At 40.8% G+C, this 20051-nt stretch overlaps 1 protein-coding gene across 3 annotated transcripts in view; it reads right to left on the reverse strand.

Annotated features, from left to right (window-relative positions):
• Positions 1-14133, reverse strand: part of USP38 (ubiquitin specific peptidase 38) — a 28264-nt gene extending 14131 nt beyond the window's left edge. The window contains exons 1-8 of one of the 3 annotated variants that reach the window (XM_075035653.1): positions 13373-14133; positions 12216-12351; positions 6233-6362; positions 5876-5977; positions 2873-3031; positions 1838-2031; positions 1188-1281; positions 269-375 (exon numbers count right to left, since the gene is read on the reverse strand). In XM_075035653.1, coding sequence (XP_074891754.1) covers positions 269-375; positions 1188-1281; positions 1838-2031; positions 2873-3031; positions 5876-5977; positions 6233-6362; positions 12216-12351; positions 13373-14057 — 1607 coding nt within the window. In that variant the 5' untranslated portion in view covers positions 14058-14133. Of the gene's footprint in view, positions 1-268; positions 376-1187; positions 1282-1837; positions 2032-2872; positions 3032-5666; positions 5767-5875; positions 5978-6232; positions 6363-12215; positions 12352-13372 lie in introns of those variants that run through there. The other 2 variants (XM_075035663.1, XM_075035672.1) reach the window with 2 other exon arrangements.
• Positions 14134-20051: the final 5918 nt, after the last annotated feature.

Genomic DNA, 20051 nt, shown 5'->3' on the forward strand with positions numbered 1-20051 from the left:
TTTAGATTTGTAAAAATGGAACATTACTACCACTATAACCTGCTTTAAATGCTGTGGATACAGGATAGTATCCAGACTTTACCACAGATTAAACCCATGAAGAAAAGTGTTTTATAGACCATACAGAAAACCAGAGACAGCCAAGAATGAGGCCCAAAATTCCTGGTCCCCACTCACACAGTGGAATTGTTACATGACTGCTCCTAGGAGTTCAACATTATGTGATAAGACTGTAGATTCATTCCCATTAATGGGACAATAACTGTACCTGTCTAGCAGGAATCTGAGATATTCTGAGCAATCCTGCTGGGATCGAGGGGTGAACCATGGTGGTCTGGAAGCCTCAAAGAAAATTCTAGGAGCATATGCCTCCCTCTGTTCACATAAGAGAGGGACAGACAACGTTACATAAAAAGTTGTATTACTTTGATATTGAGCACTGAACTTTGGACTACATTAGAGGAACTGTATGAAACATGGTACACAAACATTTAAACCACTTAATCACAGGAAGAGAGCACAATTAATTTTGTAGTAATCGCCTCTAGTACAAAGATAAAAGTAGTGGATCCTGCAGGCAAATATTAAGTGTGTAGTGAGTGTAAATCAAATGTTATGTGTAATAGCAGTTACTGTTCTTGCTGGCAAGCTTAAAATGTTTCCTTTTTTCAGAAGAACACCAGTATTTCATAAGTACCAATTTATTTTTAAGGTGATCCAGCCTCATCCCCTTCACAACAAGTTTATTGTTATTAATCAAAAAGAAGGAAAGTGTCTTATGTCTTTCTAGCACTAGCAAAATGTTCTGAACATTTAATAAAGTTCACTTTAGAATCTGAACTACAATAAAATTTAGTGTAAAAATCACTGCAGAAAGTCCCAGTTTACCCTGACTTGTATATCAAGTCAGGTTTTATTTGGACTTTTTCATTTTGGCGTCTCAAAGAAGGCATTACTGCTCATTTATAAAAACAACACAATGCCAAGATGTTCCACTTATGAAATATAGATTTCTCTAAGTCCATCCACACCATCTGAACATTTGGAGGCAGACTCATTCCCCTGTAAGTCTATTATATTTATATTTTTAATATACTCAAGACAACTCCTCCCGTGGCATGTTTGTTGCTATATTTTGGTATATACATCTAGGCTTAAAAAATAACAGATGAAATAAACTGACATACCTGGGTATGGGCCAAAAACGCAAAAAGATGCTGTAATTTTCTCATTAGTGAATTACACCCATTTAGATTCAGAGATAAAACATGTCTTCTGAAACTGGGTAGAAAAAAAAATACACATGAGCTTCCTTGCTAGATTTCTAACAACAATGCAGTTATCATTCCAGCTCAGATAATTACATCAATTTGAAAGAAAGCAAAACATGTAACACTTCCCTTCAATACCTGGATTCTGCTCTAGTGCAGATGCAAAACTACTGTACAGGAGGAACTAACACTGCAAAAAACCCATTTCTTTAAACATTTCAATGTGTAAGAATGAGCTATAGACAGACAATTTTTTTTTCCAACAGCTTCCAGATGATACCAAAAGCATCACCATAAACTTTTGCAATACCAGAGGGAGCAAGGGCAGTGAGGAAAAAGGGACTTGTCTTTTGACACTGGACAAAAGGACCAGGATTTTTAAAGGCTAAAATGGCAGTTTCACAGAGCTGGACTTTAGCAAAGCAATCAGTAACTGAGTACAAAGAAACCCACTCAGCTCTAGCAAGCTGAGAGACCCCAGGACTTGTTAATATTTCGTGAAAAGCAAGAACGCAACAACTGCAATAGTTAATTTGCAATGAAAAGAGCCATTAAAAAGGACTTACTCTGTAGCCATAAAAAGTGCCTGAATAACACTGTTCATGTAGCAAGTATTTCCTAGATTAATTAAGCCTGTCTTCCCAGTTTCAGATTTTCCAGAAAGTCTAGATAAACAAGACGGCAAAGAACTGGATTGAGAAGTCCAGGCACTCTGACTGAGAATTAACTTAATCTTCTCTTCCGTGGGTTTGGGCATATCCTACAAGAGAAATGTTTAACACAATCAGGTTTTGTGTTTGTTTTTATAATAGGTCCTGCCATTCAGCAGTCTTATATCTTCACTTGCTCCAGAATTCTCCTTCAGGGTCTTGCTATAGCCTGATAGCCTAGAAGATCTAACACAATCCCCGCCCCCCCCCCAAGCCCTCTTCTTCAAAGCTTTCTTTACTCCACTCTCAAATGGCTCAAATTGCAGGAATAAGGGGCTGGTGGTCACCTTTGACCTGCATATTCAAAGAATCCCTTCTGCCACCAAAAACTACCTCTCAATTTTCAAATTTTAACAGACCCCTAAAGCATCCTTTATTCTGCTAGAAATACATTCCTGCTCTGTCAAATCAAAATTTAAGAATGAAAGAATCAAGTCCAGAATACTTGGAATTAAATTGATAGGCACCTTTTAAGCTTCAAAACATTTAACTGCAATACTACTGCTATAAAATCAGGCAGTAACACCTGCGTGGGGTTTTGGTTTTTTTGTTTGTTTTTTGTTTGGTGGGTTTTGGTGTTTGTTTAGGGTTTTTTGGGGGGTGGGGTGGGGGTGGAGGTTTTTTTCCAATTTTATTTCATTTTATTTGTTTTGGGTTTTTTTTAAGTTTACTTTTTATTTTAAGTGCATTGAGGCTGCTATAATCATATCATGGACACTCAGGACAATTTTTCTAGCATATTCCAAACACACTTAGAAATGACATTATATTATATGATTAGCTCTTTTCTCCTAGTGAAAGTTCTAAAGAATTTAGTTCTATAGGATTATAGCCTTTATATTTGGGAAAACAAACCAAAAATATTCCACCCTTTTAATCTTCCTAATATACCTTAACAGCTTCCAAAATGGGTTCATAGAGCTCTGGAAATCCTGAATAATGATACATCATACAGTGTATCAACTCAGTCAACTGCATCAAAAAGGCTGTACTGGAAGGTAAGCCATCTCTTTTGAAGGAGTGAACCAAACTGACCACATGCGGGACAATCTGAATGGGAAAACAAAGAAACAACAAAAAAGGGTGTTAATTGCATTTTTCCAGTTTTTTTGTTCTACAAACAGCTTTACTGTTTTACACATGCCAAGCGACAGGGGACCTTTTGTTCTTAAATATTAAGTGGTTGAGAAACAAATGACTTGAAAAACATGCATTATTCTTTACTTGCGACAATTTTCAAACAGCAAAATTAATTATTCAATGCTCTCTTTTGCTCACATATCAAGTTTTGGAACTTTATGAACTTAGAAAATGCACGTTAAGATTTTAAGTCAGTGACCAAAGTACTCATCTTATTAAGGATACTAACAGCAAACATTTTGCCACCACTAACAGTGCAGTATCCTGTTCTAATTTCGTGAATATAGTTTTCAAAACAAACCCCTCAATTTTCCTTAAACAGAATCTAGTGCTTGGAATCTGAAGCCAATTAATACATTCATGCTATTTCAGTTTACAAGATGGAAACTGGCTCACAGCTCCACCTAGTGAGGGAACTAGGCTCAATAAACCAAGACAGTAATTCACTACAAGCTGAAAAAGCTTACCACAGATACGGTAATCTACTTGAGGATTAGTTCACATTCATTACTATCTTAAATTGCATATAAATCAGAAATGTTTACTCCACCTCCTTCCCCTTCTTCAGCACAGTTCTGTCTGTATTTTTAAATCCGTGAGACTTTTTTTTAATATGAGTCTTAAAACATCAAGTAGAGTTATTTCAATGCAGTCCCAAAGAGTAGGGACTTCTCACTGTGAACCAAAATACTTTAGACACCTCTGTCGGTTTCCAAGTAATCAAAATGGATTAGCTGTGAAAGAAGTGGATTGAATGACTTCTCATCACAAATCAGTTTACAAATTGTTTGGTAGTGAAGACATGAAATACAGAAGAGAAATTGTAAGAATATCATAATTTTAGGAAAGTATACCAATTAAAAGAATTAATATACTCCAGAACACCAAAGTAAAAGAGGCCAGGTGCACCATACTCATGTGCCACTTTTTCAAACACCAGTTGTTCTCCAAGCATAAGGAATTTTTTTACATCTTGGAGAAACAAAACCCACTCTTTTGGCAAGCAAGATATCCACTGTTTAAAAACAAAAATACCAAGATTAAGTGTTTAATGTACTACAGAGTCAACAGTGAAAGTTGCAATGTAATATTTCCCTCTTTCACTTTCTAAGTGTAGGTACATATCAAAGAGAAAGCAACTATTGAGCTCCAAGTATGAGATTTGTAAAGTAGATCCGAGATACGATAATTTTGCACAGAAAAAGCACACGGGAAGAACAGAAAAAGTACAGGTTCTCAGCTATCTCAAATTGAGAGCCAAATTCTTACTTGCTATATGCTGCATAATACTGAAAGTTACACTTTGAGTACATACAGAAGTACAACTTCTGGCTTGAGGTTGAATTAAAATTTTATAGGTCAGTAGATTTTAGAATTCCATAGCACACATCATGATAAGTTCTACATCATAAGTGCAAGACAGAGTGTTTTTCTTCTATAAAAAACCCAAGTAATTTATGCTAGTGATGCTCAAGCATAGGGAAGGGGAATGTTAACTCAGATGCTTTGCAAAATAAATTAATTCATATTTATCAAGTGTGCATTTAACCATTTTTCATTCAGGCCATTTATTATAAAAAAGTAAACAAGTAGTTTAAGCGCAGGAAAATATTACAGGATACTAAGTGACAGCAGTAGCTCAAAACACGATAGTAAAGAAGGTTGTTTAAAATGGAGAGAAAACAGTCACAATGAAGTCATTAAGACAGATGTTTATGCAGTACTGCATGCAGCCTATGGTAGAAATTCTCCTTGTTAAAGGAAACACCTAGAGTAAGTCATTTTCTAGAGTAAGTCATCTCATATTTTTTCTCATGAATGTTTTGTTTCTCTCAGGAACAAAGAAAAGCAAATATTAAATATTTACATTTTCAGCATACTCAAGGCTACTTGGTTCTTTCGTTTGTGACTCAAATTTCTATCCTTGGCCAAGATTAGCGCAGTGGAGGGAGGAGAGAGCAACTTCAGACTTCTATCATTAATAAACAGTGTAAGAGGCATAAGGCAATTACTCTGATATTAATCAAAGGGTTTGTGATCGCTTCAGGCCCAAGAGCCTTGGGGACAGCTTAGAGAAACAGTGTGTGAGGCTGTTACTATGGTTAACTCTGAAAGACCCGTATTTCACTTAAACTTTAAGCTAAACACTGAATATGAGAAGAAGGAAGGCACTAGGCATCTTGCTATACTAATACAAACAGTCATCATCATACCCTAGTATCTACCGCTTTACCTTGTGAACTGCATTTTGAAGAGTGGCTATTAAAAATAGCATCCTTCAGTTTGCCCATATGTCCATTGAAACATAAATAGCGTAGCTTTCTTAAAGTGAAGTACTTCTTGGTTTCATGCACCTATCCAGGGTGACTAAGTTATATATAGCAGATAACTGGTTATCTGTTTTCTCCAGATAGTTGGGCTTGAAAGTCTACTTGCAGCCCAACTTCAACAGTAGACTTCACACCACATAAAATGGATTTCCAGAAGTATACAGTCAAAGATAGAATGCGGTGCCCAGATACTACTGACAGAAATACGTACATACCAGGAAGAACAATGTTCGTTTCCAGTTACAGATCAAGTGGTTGAACCTGGAAGTTAGAAAGCCTAGTGGTCTCTGAACCACAGAAATCTGAGTCTGGAACCTTGAAACAAAGAGGAAATCCAAGCATATCAATTCTGTTTACACCCACTTTAGAAATCACATGTGAATGACATTTCAAAGAATTGAAAACCATTTGTTTAGTAACTTACCAAATGAAAAGCTTCTGGAGAATGCTGAAAACTAAGTAACATGTGGGAGAGGACAGCAAGGGCACCAGGCCTCACTAGAGGAAACCAAAGTCGATTAAAGACCTAAAAAAACCCACATTTATTTCAGTAAATCTAGAAAATGAAACTTCAGTAAAAACGTAAACAGATCTTGAAATCCACAACCATTTGAAACAGACAGAACCATTACACACAAACTGAAAGCTACAGATACATCTACATCATCTTTGAGAATAATAAGATAATAACTGTTGCAACACAGAAGATGCAACACAATTGCATAGCTGATACAAATTCCTTTCCCTCTCCTTCAATTTTGAATGTTTTTTTCCAACATACCAATTCGATCTTAAGCAGAGTGACATCAATGAGGATGGTAAATTTCTGGACTGCAGCCAGTCCTTTCAGCAGTGCAATCACCCATGTTTCCACATGCTGAGCCAGAGGCCAGGACAACCAATCGATCATTCTGAAAGATTAATGAAAGAAAAAAATAAAACAAAAAAAAAACCAAAACCCATATGCCACTAATTTTAATCTCAACAAAAAGAATTCTATATGTTACCCAGATAGTTACACAGTAACACAAGAATGTTAGGCAAGTAGTAAAATAATCTTGATTATATCTCAAGTCATTAAAGTCTGTAATTAATAATGATCTACTTAATACATTAAAAGTAAATACACCCCCCCCAAATACATATGCATATAAAATTAAATATTAGGGATATTATTGTTACTTGTTATTTATGAATATGAACCCTGGTTCTATAGACATTAAGCTAACATTTTTATTTTGTGGCAAAAACTTACTACTGAAGGTGACAAAGTGCTTGTACCCGAGAACCTCCCCTCCTATACCTTTTACCCCAAACCAGATCAAACCTGACTATTAAGTTTATATTTGCAAAGGAAGCCTCTTCAACTTAGAATTACATTCCTGGAAGCCAACTCTCAGTTAAAAAGGTAAAATCTAGTAATTTTAAATACATTGCAGCAGGTGTTAGAAGGATCTTACGATAGCTATCAGCAGCCTGGGTCTACCTGCGCCCCAAAAGGAAGAATTTCACTACAGCTAAGAAAAAGGAAAAGTGAAGGGACTTAATCTGTGAAATATCAGCGACGGAAAATAGGGTATTCTATCCTTCTAAATTAATAGACAATTTACACTGATACTTAAGGAATACAGGCAGATCAGTTGAAGCAATTCTAAGATACAGACAATATCATAAGGCTGTACCAGCTAAAACATGAAATTTAGGCTTTGTTCTTCTGAGATTTTACTTGACAATATTTTGGATTTTCTTCAACTGTCCACAAGATCCCCTTCTTCAAACCAGATGAGGCACCACTAATTAAGTGGAAGGAAAAACTTTTAACCATGAGGGTGGTCAGACATTAAAACAAGTTATACAGTAAGGCCGAGGCACCTCCATCCTTGCAGAAAGCTAACTCGATTGGACAAGGCCCTGAGCAACAGTGTCTGACTTTGAAGCTTGTCCTGCTTTGAGCAGGATTGGACCAGATGACTTCCAAAGGCTCCACTCAATCTACATAACACTATGATTCTATTCTATAATTCAATGAAAACAGGAAGTTAGAAGTATATTTCTTTACTTCTTTTCCGAAAAAGCTCCTCATAAAGATTAATTATTTTAAGAGGCTGAATTCTAGCACAGAACTGAACAGGTTAGAAGCAACCAGTCTAAAAAACAGTCACTATCAGTACATATAGGCATAGTTCGTGATTATCAACCTGAAACAAAACTATCAGCCCCTATGTTCTTCCTGGAGATTAAAAGAGCTCTAAACGGACTGAAATCAGGATTTCAGTCCTCAGACTCCAAACTAAAAAGAAAACCACGGACATGCATCTGGGCAGTTGTATTACCATAAACAACATAAAATCTACATAGAGTTTATAATACGGATCTGAAAAATGTATAGTACACATTCTAAAATTAATGTATCTTAGAATTATGTACTACCTGCACATATAACATTCAAAAGTTTCTCTAAAATAAGGAATCATTAGGACTGCCTTTTTAACAACTAAGCTCAGATCTTACTGGGTTTCTTCCATGTTACTACAAAAAAAACTTGGGAAAAAACATGGCAATGGCAATATCATAAACATTGCTCTGAATTTACACAGAAGTCTCATTTCCTCAAGATGTTAAATTCAAACATGTTTATTCTGAGCACCCTTTCCATATACTTTCCAAAACAGGGAACCAAAAAAGTAGGCCAAAACTGCTTTTGCCTGCAAGAAGTTAACCTTAACCTAAAAATAGGCCCCAAACCTCATAGTCCTATCCCCTTCAAAGCTCCCCCCCCAATTTGTAGGCTTGATATTCTTCAGCTGTGCAGTTGTTTGTACCACTTAATTTAAGCCTAATGACAATATATTTGGTTTACTTAACTTTTTAGCCAAGTAAAGAGTATTCTGTAGAGCCCTGCATTAGAACCACTGTTCTAAAAATAGCTGATTATTATCTTTATATTATGTGCACTTTCAACTACACCAACTCACAACTCCAAATAAAAACAGTGCTCTTGGGTGGGAGCTGGGGCTCCCCATATTCCATCCCATTGCTCTGGTTATGTGATGGGCCATCCTGTGTCATCTCTAGTCAGTATAATTAACTACTGAACTACTCCAGACTGTTACTAATAGGACAATGCCTATCATTTCAGTATGATTAACTTGTAAAGAGAAGCCGCAATATCTGTATAAGTGATAGAATTCCCATCCTTAAAATCTGTTTCTGCTCTTAAAAGCAGAGTCAATGGTCTTAAGAGCAGAGACAAAAGCCAGAAGAGGAAACGGAAGTAAACTTGCAGACATGCTTCAGACTGTCCTAAAAAGCACCAAATCTGAGATCTGGTAGGTGAAGATTAGACATTTTGGTTACTAAATCCTCTCTGCATTACATTTACTTGGCTCCTGCTCTGTTGCAATCAATGACTGCATTTTTAATACAAAGGCAGATATGAATACAGGACATGATTGATCATGAATAAAAACACAGAGGATTTTTTTTTATCTTTGACAAGATTAAAAGAACCTTAAAGGCCTCAAGAGGACCTCCTGCCTCTTATCCCTAAAATGAGGTCTGCTATCCATATATGTGCCTAAAAATGACAGTATTTCTGATAAGTCTGGATAGAAAAAAATTTATCTGTGCAACCTCAGACAGGAATTTCTTTCACAAAAATATCTTCTTAGCCACATCAGACGTAGAATCTGGCAGCTCAGATGCAAATCCCTCAGGTTACAAAAAAACCCCAAAACAACAACAGAAGATCCTCAGACTGCTAGGCCCCACCCAAAACAATTTAACATCTTTTACAATATTTTACATTTCTACCAACAGGGCAAAGGGCCTGGTCTTAGCAAAATTTTCAGTTTCTCTTAACAAAGATACTTGGGTTAAAGTGTAAACAAGCATTATACTTGTCAGGATACTCAGTATAGGCAGTAACTTCCACCAAGACCTCTGAAGTAGAGTCTTAAAGTAGTCACATACCCCAAAAGAGATTCAGCAATTTTCTGCTTTTCCTCACTGATGTTTCAGGTAAGGTTTCATGAGACAGCTGAGCCAATTAAGAACAGCTCAATGATGCGAAAAAGCAAACACCCTTTCTTATATGAACCTGTGCCTAATATAAATCCCCACTTAACAGATTAATTAGTCTTCTAATTACAGATTATTTACTAATCTGTGTTTGACTTTAGACAGTCTCTGCAGTGTCATGAAAGTTATCCTTAGGAAGTGAGCAACAAGGTCTCTAATTCGCAGTCACCAAAGCTCCGCTGACTCTCATCAGGAGACCTTGCTGTGCCTGGAGTTCTGCATCTCCTGGGAATGATGCAAGCCTGATGACAACATTGTCATTTGGTGCTCCAGACATTCCAGCTGCATTATCCTCTTTACAACTACTCCTCTAAGTCAGAAGAGAGTAATTACTGCAAAGGGTTGCCAGAGGTAGAAAAAGAAACTGGATACAGTGTTGACATGAGACTACCCACAAACAAAAATAACAAGGGGTTCCTAAAAAGTTAGTTCCATGGAACAGAACTAGAGGCTCTTAAAATCAAGTATTCTAAGAATGAAAAAGGCAAGTAAGATTGCACTGCCCTTTTGTCCTGGTTTCGGCTGGGATAGTTAATTGCCTTCCTAGTAGCTGGTATAGTGCTATGTTCTGGGTTCAGTATAAGAAGAATGTTGATAATACACTGATGTTTTCAGTTGTTGCTAAGTAGAGCTTATACTAAGGCAAGGATTTTTCAGCTTCTCATGGCCAGCCAGCAAGAAGGCTGGAGGGGCACAAGAAGTTGGGAGGGGACACAGCCAGGGCAGCTGACCCAAACTGGCCATAGGGATGTTCCACACCATGTGATGTCATGCCCAATATATAAACTGGGGGGAGTGGGGCTGGGGGTTATCACCCCTCAGGAACTAACTGGGGGTCAGTCAACAGGTGGTGAGCAATTGCACTGTGCATCACTTGCATATTCAAATTCTTTTATTATTATTATTGTCATTTTATTTTTGTTATTATTATCATTATTAGCTTCTTCCTTCCTGTTCTAGCAAACTGTTCTTATCTCAACCCACAAGTTTTAGGGTTTTTTTCCCCTGATTCTCTCCCCCACCCACTGGGGGAGAGAAGTAGTCAGTGAGCAGAGCTGCATGGTGCTTAGTTGCTGGCTGGGGTTAAATCACAACACCATTCAAAAACAAGAGGAAAAAAAACCCACCACATGGCTAGTATTAAGAAAAAGCCCTTGATAGCAACAGCTCCTACTCTACCCAAAGCTCAGCACTGCATTACTTCCCTGAGCAGAGGCATACAGAGAAGCCATTCTAATGCTACAGTTATATGATCACATCATGTTGAAGCAGGTAATACAACATAAATGTTAAAATTACACTAACAGAGCACATTGCTGGCAAATTATTAGCATGCGCAAATCCTTCTGAAACTCCCAGCTTTGAATTTTAGACTGGGTATGCAGCTTTGTCAAAGATCTGTTCAGTCAAGCAGATTCTTTTGACGTCCCTAAACAATATGTCTTACCCCAAATTACTATATTAATGCTGCTTCTTCTGATTAATTATGTTTTCAAATTAAATACGGCTTCTCAATTTAATGTAAATACAAGGAATGTTTTCAGTGTGAAAAAACCTCAGTATTTCACCAAGATATGCAAGTGCTATGCTATATGAATATATAAGTATTACACTACACTCAAACAGATGTAGTTAAAAAAACAATATAGCAGACACTAAATTCTTTTAGTTGAAAGACTTTTTTAAAGTTTTTTTTTAAACAATACAAATGTCTAACAGACTCCTGTTTAACTGCTTTATTCATTTTTCTACCCTTCAGTGCTCAATAACAGCTTCTTCCATAAACCTTAAAAAAATAATTCCAAGAACTTCAAGAAGGTCTTAAGCTTTCTCCCAGTGTCATCCTTCTGCATCACTACTATTCAAGCATCTGAAGATACTAACCAAGATTGCCATCTGGATCACAGTCTGTTAACAGTACTACTGATCTCAATGTTTACTCATGTTTAGTTTAGTGACAAGCAGCATAACATGGAATTGTTTTTACATCATTCCTATTCTTCTATTATTCAAAGAACATCCAAAAAACCTCTGGAGGCTTGAGTGAAGATGAAAATAGAGGCTGTCCCCTGTGAATCCTACTAAAAAGTCATGAAGCTAGCTAAGCAGAAACAAACCTCAAAGCTAAGCAGTAAAACTCATCTCTAACCATCTCTTCTCTTCAGAGGAGGAGGAGATGATGGACACAACAATCGTGTGAGAGCCACTCTATTTCTTGGAAGAAGAGAAAGGTTGATCTTTGGAAACCAAGGCCTGGTTTATCAGCTTGCCTGTAAACCCCGTGAAGTTTACTATTTATGCCATCTCCCATAAGCTGGGAGATCAAAACATAAGATGTCATCTAAAAGGAACACAGCTGCCTTCCTCTTAGTTTCTGCTTAGCCCTATTCTTCATCTGCCCTAGCAAAGCACGAGAACGAAGCAACATTAGCAATGAAGGCAGCAACCTTAAACTGAAGCCATACCAGTAACCTCCATAGCATTGTAAATAATATATATTACTTTAACATGCTGAACAGTGCAACTTAGAATACCATTTTAAAAGTTTGGGGGGGTTGGGGGAGAAGGGGGGCACGTTTTTTGGTTGGTTGGTTTTTAATAGAACCTAAGCAACAAATAATTTCAAAAAAGGCAAGAGTAAGAAAAAAAGAGACTTTTCCCCCCTTTACAATGAAATACAGTACCTGCACAGAGCTTGAGTCATACTTGCATCTTTCACATTTGGATCTGTAGTAAGGCTCCTGATGAGTACTGTAATCATCTGTAATGGTATGTGCTGCACAAGACTCGCCAGTGCAACAGAAGGTTCGAATGAAGTATCTGTAATAGTTGAACATGACATCATGTAAGAAACTAAAAAGATGACCCCACAGAAAAAATATGCTTTACCTTCTATCCTACAACTTCATCGTAGCTGTAAAGGTTTGAGACAATGGTCTATCCTACATCTAACATTCTATCACCACAAACCAAACATCTAACATTCTATCACCACAAACCAAAACAAAATTTAAAAGTTTCAGTGGATTAAGGACAATGAATAGCACTGAAATACAAACTCCTTTTGTTCATCTAATATCCGTGCAAGAAAGTGACAATCTGCCAACTTCCTCCTCCACCCTCAATGGAACTGAGAAGTGGTTTTTTTTTTTTCTAAAAAGTAGCAGCATACAATTGTTTATCATGCTTGATGCTAAGCCTAGGGATTGGCTGCAGCTGATATTTCCCATGACCTATCTCAACAACTGTCTGTTAACTGTACCAGTTATGGCAAAATATAATGTTATAACGTTAAGTTTCCCAGGTGCCTCAACAGCAAAGGCACATTCCAATGCAAGCTAACACAGTGTTTCACAGACTTCTGAGGTCAGGAAGGACCTATTTAGAGTCGCATCTACGTTACCCAGGCAGTGAATCCTTCCTGCGGCACCCAAGTTTCATATACCTTACGTACCCCCTGGCTGTGTAAATGAAATGGTTCCCAGACCTAAGGCATCCCTCTGCAGAGAGCAAGAAGGAAGAGTAGCTTTTGATGCTGCGAGTTTCAGTTTTTCCCAACAGGACACCCGAAACTCTGTTGCGGTGCACCATTTAAAGCACTGCAACAGGAGCTCTTCCAAAGAGCAGGCCGCTCCGCAGCTGAATAAATCACCACCTGCCCTCTAACTCTTCTTCGGGGGTGGGGAGGCTCTACCTTTCTGGCAACGGCCAAAAGGCTGCATCTTTGTTACCGGGTCGAGGAAGGCAACGTCTGCCAAGCGACCGACGGCGGGGCTTTTCCTTCCCGCCGGCAAACCTGCCGCTCCCCTCCAGCGCCCACCCAGACATGCTCCCCGCTCACCGGCGGCGGAGATGACGGCGAAGAGCTCCTGCAAGGAGGGCAGCAGGGTGTCGGGCTCGGCCTTCCAGACGCTGCGCAGCAGCCCGCTGACCTGGGTGACCTGCGAGACGTAGAGGCGCAGCTCGGCCTCCCGGCTGCCCTGGCTCTGGAAGTGGGCGATGCTGCGCACCAGCTGCTGGCAGAAGGCGAGGGAGAGCTTTCTGCCGCGGGGCAGGCACTGCGGGAAGTCGCCCAGCAGCTGGCAGAGGCGGGCGCAGAGCGGCGGCGCCGGCCGCTCGCACACCAGCCGCAGCGCTTCCACCTGCAGCAGCTCGAAGAGCTCCAGCACCGAGGGGCAGCTCATGATGAGGCGCAGCCCCGCCTGGATGTAGTCGAGGATGGCGGGGTCGCGGTTGCTCAGCTCGCCGTAGCCGCGCTGCAGGAGGCCGAGGACGAGCCCGCGGTTGAAGAAGGCCTCGAACTCGGCGCGGTGGTAGCGGCCGTAGGCCTCCAGCACCTGCCGCCCCACCTGCCGCTGGAAGGGGTCGGGGCCCTGCAGCACCAGCCGGGTGCTGAGGGCGAACATGGCGCGGCACTGCGCCTGGCTCAGCGGCGTCTCCGCCGACTCCACCACCCGCCGCACGATCACCCGCTTCAGCGGCAGCGGGTGCGACGAGCTCACCAGCCCCTCCAGGATCTTGTCCATGGCGGCCGCTCCGGCCGCATCGGCCGAGCGGCGGCGGCGGCGGCAGCGGCGGGCCGGCCCAGGCCTCGGCGGAGGCCGCCGCCGCCGCCGCCTCCCCGCGGCGCTCCCCCCGCCCCGCCGCGCTATGCCGCCCCGGCGGCGGCGGCGACGGCGGCCGCTGCTCCCGCGACCCTCCTCCCTCCCGCCGGCCCCTGGCCCGGCCGCCGCCGGCGGCCCCGCTCCTCCGCCCCCGGCTGAGGCAGCGCCGCGGCCCCACCGGCCACCGCCGAACGATCGCCCGCCGACCCGGAAGCGGAGCGGCGCAAACAGGAAGCCGGGACGCCGGGGCGGCCGGTCACCGCGCATGCGCCGAGCGGGAGGGAGGGGGGGGGAAGGGGGGAGGCCGCTGCCGTGTGGTGAGGCGAGGGCGGGCGGGTCGCAGCGGCCCGGTCAGCGCCAAGGGCGGCCGGCAACCGCGCTTTTTAAAGCCGGCGTGTGGCTTTTACTTGCTCCCCCGCGCACGGTAGGGTCCCGCCGGCCCCCTGGCTGCTCGGTCTAGCGGTCGCCGGCATCCCCCCGGTGTGGGGAGGCGGTGGCCGGGCCTGTGCCGCCTTCGGTCTGCGTGCACGGCCCGTCTTCTCCTCCTGGGACTAGTATCTCTGCGTTTGTTGATCACTCATTCTTGCCTGTAAGCGTACCCGCAACCAGCAGCGTTTCCTTAGGGAAACCTTCGCTGTTCAACAGCGGTTTAACCGAGTAGCGGGTACTGCCGACATATGCGTGCGTGCTGTCAGAGTGTTTCCATCTTTATTTAAGGCTGCTTATCCCTCCTTTTGACCCAGTTGAGCTCCAACTTCCCAACCCTCAGATGTTGTTAGTCTACCTTGCGTTTTCATACCAGTAGTATGTTGCCAGCATGAGGAAAAAAAAAAGAGTTCTGCCATTTCCAAGGACCGAATATCATCTGTTGGGAACTAGGTCACAAGAAAGGTCAGAACATTGAATTTAAACTATCATCAGGCAAACCAGAAACAAAACTCCACTTCCTTAGTCAAATAAAATCCCTTAGGCCCAGCTCACTGGTCACGTAATCTGGGTGCGCTGGCAAAGCCCTCCCCTTGGTTTTCTGTTTCTCAATACAAACAACTTCATGCAATGTAGTTGACTAATACCTGTAGTTCAGCATCAGGAAGATGAGCCTAATTAATCCCTGGTAATATTTGCTGTGTAACAGGTGCAGAATCTGACCTGGACTTTAGGTTGCCAACAGATGCTGTTAAGGGTAACAAAGATGACCCACAAACCCTACAGGCAGAGCTGTAAGATGCTACAGCTGTCAAAAAGCAAAACATGAAACCACAAAGTTCAGAGTTAAAGTGAAAACTGAGTCTTATGTTTATAAAATATTTCAAATTTTCAGTTAAACTGCTCAGATAACTTTAACTTTGCTCCTCCGTGCTCCAGTTTGCTGTTTGCTCCTCACAGATTTAAAGTCCAGTTCTAGAAATCACTGTGCACAAAAAAAACCTGCTGAGACATTACATTCCAGTATAAATTGTGTTGATCGAGGGCTTTTTTCTGAGAACTTTACAAAGGTCAGAGACTGTTGCCACCAATATCTTAATTATCCAAATTGTCTTGGAATGATATCTAAATTAACTTTTTTTTTTTTTTCAAAAGGACTTTGTGGTTAATATCCATCAAAAAAATAACCTTGAAGAAGGTGCTGCATTATGTAGCTTGTATACCAGTGGAGCTTAAAGCTTTGCCTTTTGTGATCTGTACCAGGAATGTTTTAATTTTCTTAAGCTCACTAGTACAAACTCTCTTTTTTTTTAGTTATTTTTGCTAGCACTGTTCATGGTGTCTTCTGAAGCCAGAACGGGAAAGGAGACCACTCAGGAGCCCAACCAGAACTCTGAAAGTAAGGGGAAGGACTGAAATCAAGATGCCAGAGACATATATATGGAAAGGGGTGAAGTGAGACCTTATCTGGAGAGAGGATCATGTGGAGAATGGAGGAAGAAAGAAAGTTTGGAGGTGTCAGAAGCTGCAAAGGTGCTCAGGTATGTCAGGATGTATGAGAAAGAGAATAAAGGGGGAAAAATGGAGAAAGGCAGGTGGTATGGCAGGCTCGTGGGCCGTACAATGGAGTAGGAAAAACAGGGGTGACGAGCAGCGGTTGCCATGAATAGCAGAGAAGCAAATGGGAAAGAGCTGGAATGGTCACCTAAAAAGCTGAAAACCTACAGATGGCTTGCAGGCACATGAAGACACAGGGAATGCAGAGACCATGAGCAGCTGCAGATTAGCAGGATCAGGGGCTCCTGTGAGCTAGGAGATCGAAGGTCTGAGCAGGTTTTCAGTGCTTTATCCTTTGTTTACATAGCGTTGTGGATGGGAGAGGAGGCAGTGCCCGCTGCTTGGGATGAGAGGACAGTCTTCCTGACAGTCTGGGAGCATCTGCCTAGCAGCCCAGTCACAGTGATTGCTGCGTAGATGAGGCAGTTTCTCCAAAAAAGCCACAGAAAGGTCTGAAAATCTACAAACCCAAGAAAAACTAAAACTGATAGTTGGAGCTGTATAGTTGGAGGGAGGGTAAGATACTTCTAGCATAGGAGCTTGGAGACAGTGTTCTTATTTGCATGCAGATGACCAAGTATGCGTACTCCTTATTTAATGAACTTATTTCAAGTAATAGACCTAGCAATCAAAACAAAGTGGTTAAGAGTTAGGATGGTTGGTTGAGTCACTGACTATGCTTATGACCTCAGAGCTATGAATAACCCGAGCTGTGGGGATGATCCTAATTACCACCCTACTATTAGATATGCAATTATGTATACTTATGAGCTAAATTTTGGAACACAGACTGTTCCTCCGTTTTCAGTGAAATCTAACTCCTATATATAAATATATTACTAAGTTGTGACAAAATGAAAAATAAGCGAGTTCTTCAGTGAATAAAATATATCTTAAAATATTTTCTCTGAAAAAAGTAAGAAAAAACCCCAGTCACGTTTCATCTAAAACAAAGATTATTGGCAAACCTGAACAATAATTAGTCTTGCTGTGAAACAGTACAAATAGCAGCAGAAGGTTAACAATGGTGGCATCTCCTTAATGACTCAAAAATCTTAAAGACAGTAAGGCAGAAAGGAAACTTTTTACTAAGAACCCTGGATTCAAGATATCCTGTCAGCCTACAGACATTTTATACCTTATGCACAAGATGACTGCTTTCTAGAAGAACATTTGGTAGGAAAGGGGGTCATCCTGCAGCGCTGTCATAAGGGCTGGTGAGGCTCTAGGTGCAACATCTGCCCATTCCTTATGCCACCCACATGAACAAGTCTAACATGCTGGACTTCCTGCTGATGTTCAGAGTTATCCACGTTGTGTGTACAGTGAATTCAGTCTCCTGGAGAGGTAGGATCCCCACATATCTGCAATAGGTTCAGGGCATCTGACATTGAACGTCATGTGGCTTGGCAGTGTAATTGCATGACTGCTAAATCTAGTGCAAGACGGGCAACAGGAGCCGGGGCGAGATGGCAAGCAGGCCTCCCTTTTCAGTCACAGCTTGCTGTTAGATCAGTTTCACCGTAATATGAAACTGCACCATGAGTCAGGAGCTTCTGAGCGCTCATCATGGCTCTGATCTCAACAACATTGGTGGCTGCAAGCAGCTTTTTTAACTGCAAGGTTGGTGTCTGTCAAGTATGAATAGTAGCTAGGTACTTGAGAGCACTGTAAGGTTCAATTAGATAATGTTTACCAAGTATTAATTAAGTATTTTAATTTTCAAAGTGCGGATTAAAAATGCCTGAATGTTGAGTCATCATTCTAGTTGTATGCTGTCACATGTCCCAAAGGTTTATTCATCCAATAAACAACAGGGCACAGGTTTATTTATCCAGAAATCAAGACAGCACAGCATGTGGCCCCAGTGTCTTACTGAAACCTGTTATCATGATGCAATTATTTATTTTGGGGGAGAGAAGCTTTGATTTGAAAGAGCTGTTTTGTCTCCTGCAGATACAATCTGTTGTGATTCAGTTTTGCCTATATAATATATATATATTTGCTGTGTCAAGGAGTGACATCTAACTGAATGTGACTTTATTACTAATTCTGTATTAGTTTTCCTCTGTTGTAAAAGAAAGTTGTTGCAGAGATTGCATTTGGTATTCCGAAAACGTGTTTAGTAATTGCCTTGAAAACAAGGGGCATGCCTAGTTTCAGCCAAGTTACTATTAATAACTGTGATTAAAGGCTGCAGTCCAGCAATGGTGTGGGATCTAGGTAGCTCCTCAGCATTCGTGTAGCAATAAACTGCCTGGGTATTAGGTTGAGGCACTAAAAAGTTTAAGGAGACTCAGGCCTCTGTTGGGATTAAAAGACATGCAGTATGGACTGCAGGGCCAGAAAGTTGATGTCTTAAAAGGCAGGCACATCCACATGAGATAAACTGATAGACCGTATCTGCCACTGGAAATTTTCAGGAATACGAAGCATCTCTGTGGTTCAGCATGGGTCAGATTTAGTTTGGCTGAAATACCGTGTATTTCAAAATAGTCTCAGGCTTCTTTGCTACATACATCTGCCTTCTTTACTAAGTAAGTACTCTGTCGTGGTAAGGGGTTCAGCTAGTCCACTGTCATGAGTGTATTTTGTATTTTGTCCTTTTACTCAAAAGCATAACTGGCAAATCTTTGTACAATGTGTTTCTCTCAGATCTCCATTACATGAATAAACAAAATTGCTTGTTACCAAATATACTGTTCTCACTAATGTCTATCTCATTGCACACCCTAAAGAGAGTGAATGTACTAGCCATTGTGAAATGATGGTGGTTAGATTGATATTTGGACAATTGGAAACTTAGCTGTGCATTAGAGTCTCCTTGATGGTTCTTCACTTATGTCTTTCTGAAATTTCGAATTATGTCAGTGAAGTGCTGCAGAGGTCAGGAAGGTTTAAGGTACCTAGACATTCACAGCAACTACCTGGGGGCAATGTATATGCCAACAGCTTATGTTTCACCGGTAAGATGTACATAACTTTTCAAAGCCCTAACAGTCTAAAAAGTGAACTTTTGGGGGCTCCATATCTCCTCCTTCTTTTGCACTGCACAAAATGTTCACAGTAAATGTCCTAGTTTTTAAAGTGAACATAAACTGCATTATGTTTGGGATGTGTAAGGCTAAATGTTTAAATATGGAGAATCAGACTAAGTTATGCCAAAACCCCTTGAATTTGTGCAATCCTTTATCTGTTTTGCTTGTGCAAATGTCTATTTTGCATGCATACATTTGCAATACAAATGCAACTTGAGTGTGTTCATATGAAAATGTGGCATTATGTAGGAATTTATATGCAATGATACATGCTATTTTCAGGGGAAAAAAATGTAATGGTGATCGTCCCTTTCAAGTACAGACTGCTCTTAAAACAAGAAAAGCCGTGCCTATATGAAGAGCTTCCTTTGATGAATGATATATTTGATAAAATTCAGATACCTGCTGAGGAAATAGCCTGTTTATAGAAATAGAGTTATACATCAGCCCGGCTATCTGACAGAAAGTAATAAAAGCAGATTGCCTGCAAGGTCATCTGTGACTCAGAAATTAGACAGAATATGGACTGTGGAAGTCAACTGTGAGGCTATGGCAGAGAACAATGCATACTTCATTGAATCTGCCCCAAAAGGTGTCTCAAATATCACACCTTTCTCAAGGAAGAAAAGATTCAGTAGGTGAAAGAAAAAAATATTAAGCATTGTACTTCACTGCATATTATGTGCAACTGACTTAGCAGTTTTTCACTACATGATATTTCTAAAATTGTAGTGAAATGTTCAGTAGTTGCACATGCATCTACATAGATATATATTCTAATTTGTAAAAATATGACAGCATACCTCATTAGGAAAAGTAGCAGGTTTAGCTTAAGTTTAGACTGCTGTTTCTTTTATCAGTTTTTAATGAGACACTAGGCAGAGCCAGTACTGAA

Source organism: Buteo buteo, chromosome 1 (genome assembly GCF_964188355.1).
Source record: "Buteo buteo chromosome 1, bButBut1.hap1.1, whole genome shotgun sequence".
Taxonomy (NCBI): Eukaryota; Metazoa; Chordata; class Aves; order Accipitriformes; family Accipitridae; genus Buteo; species Buteo buteo.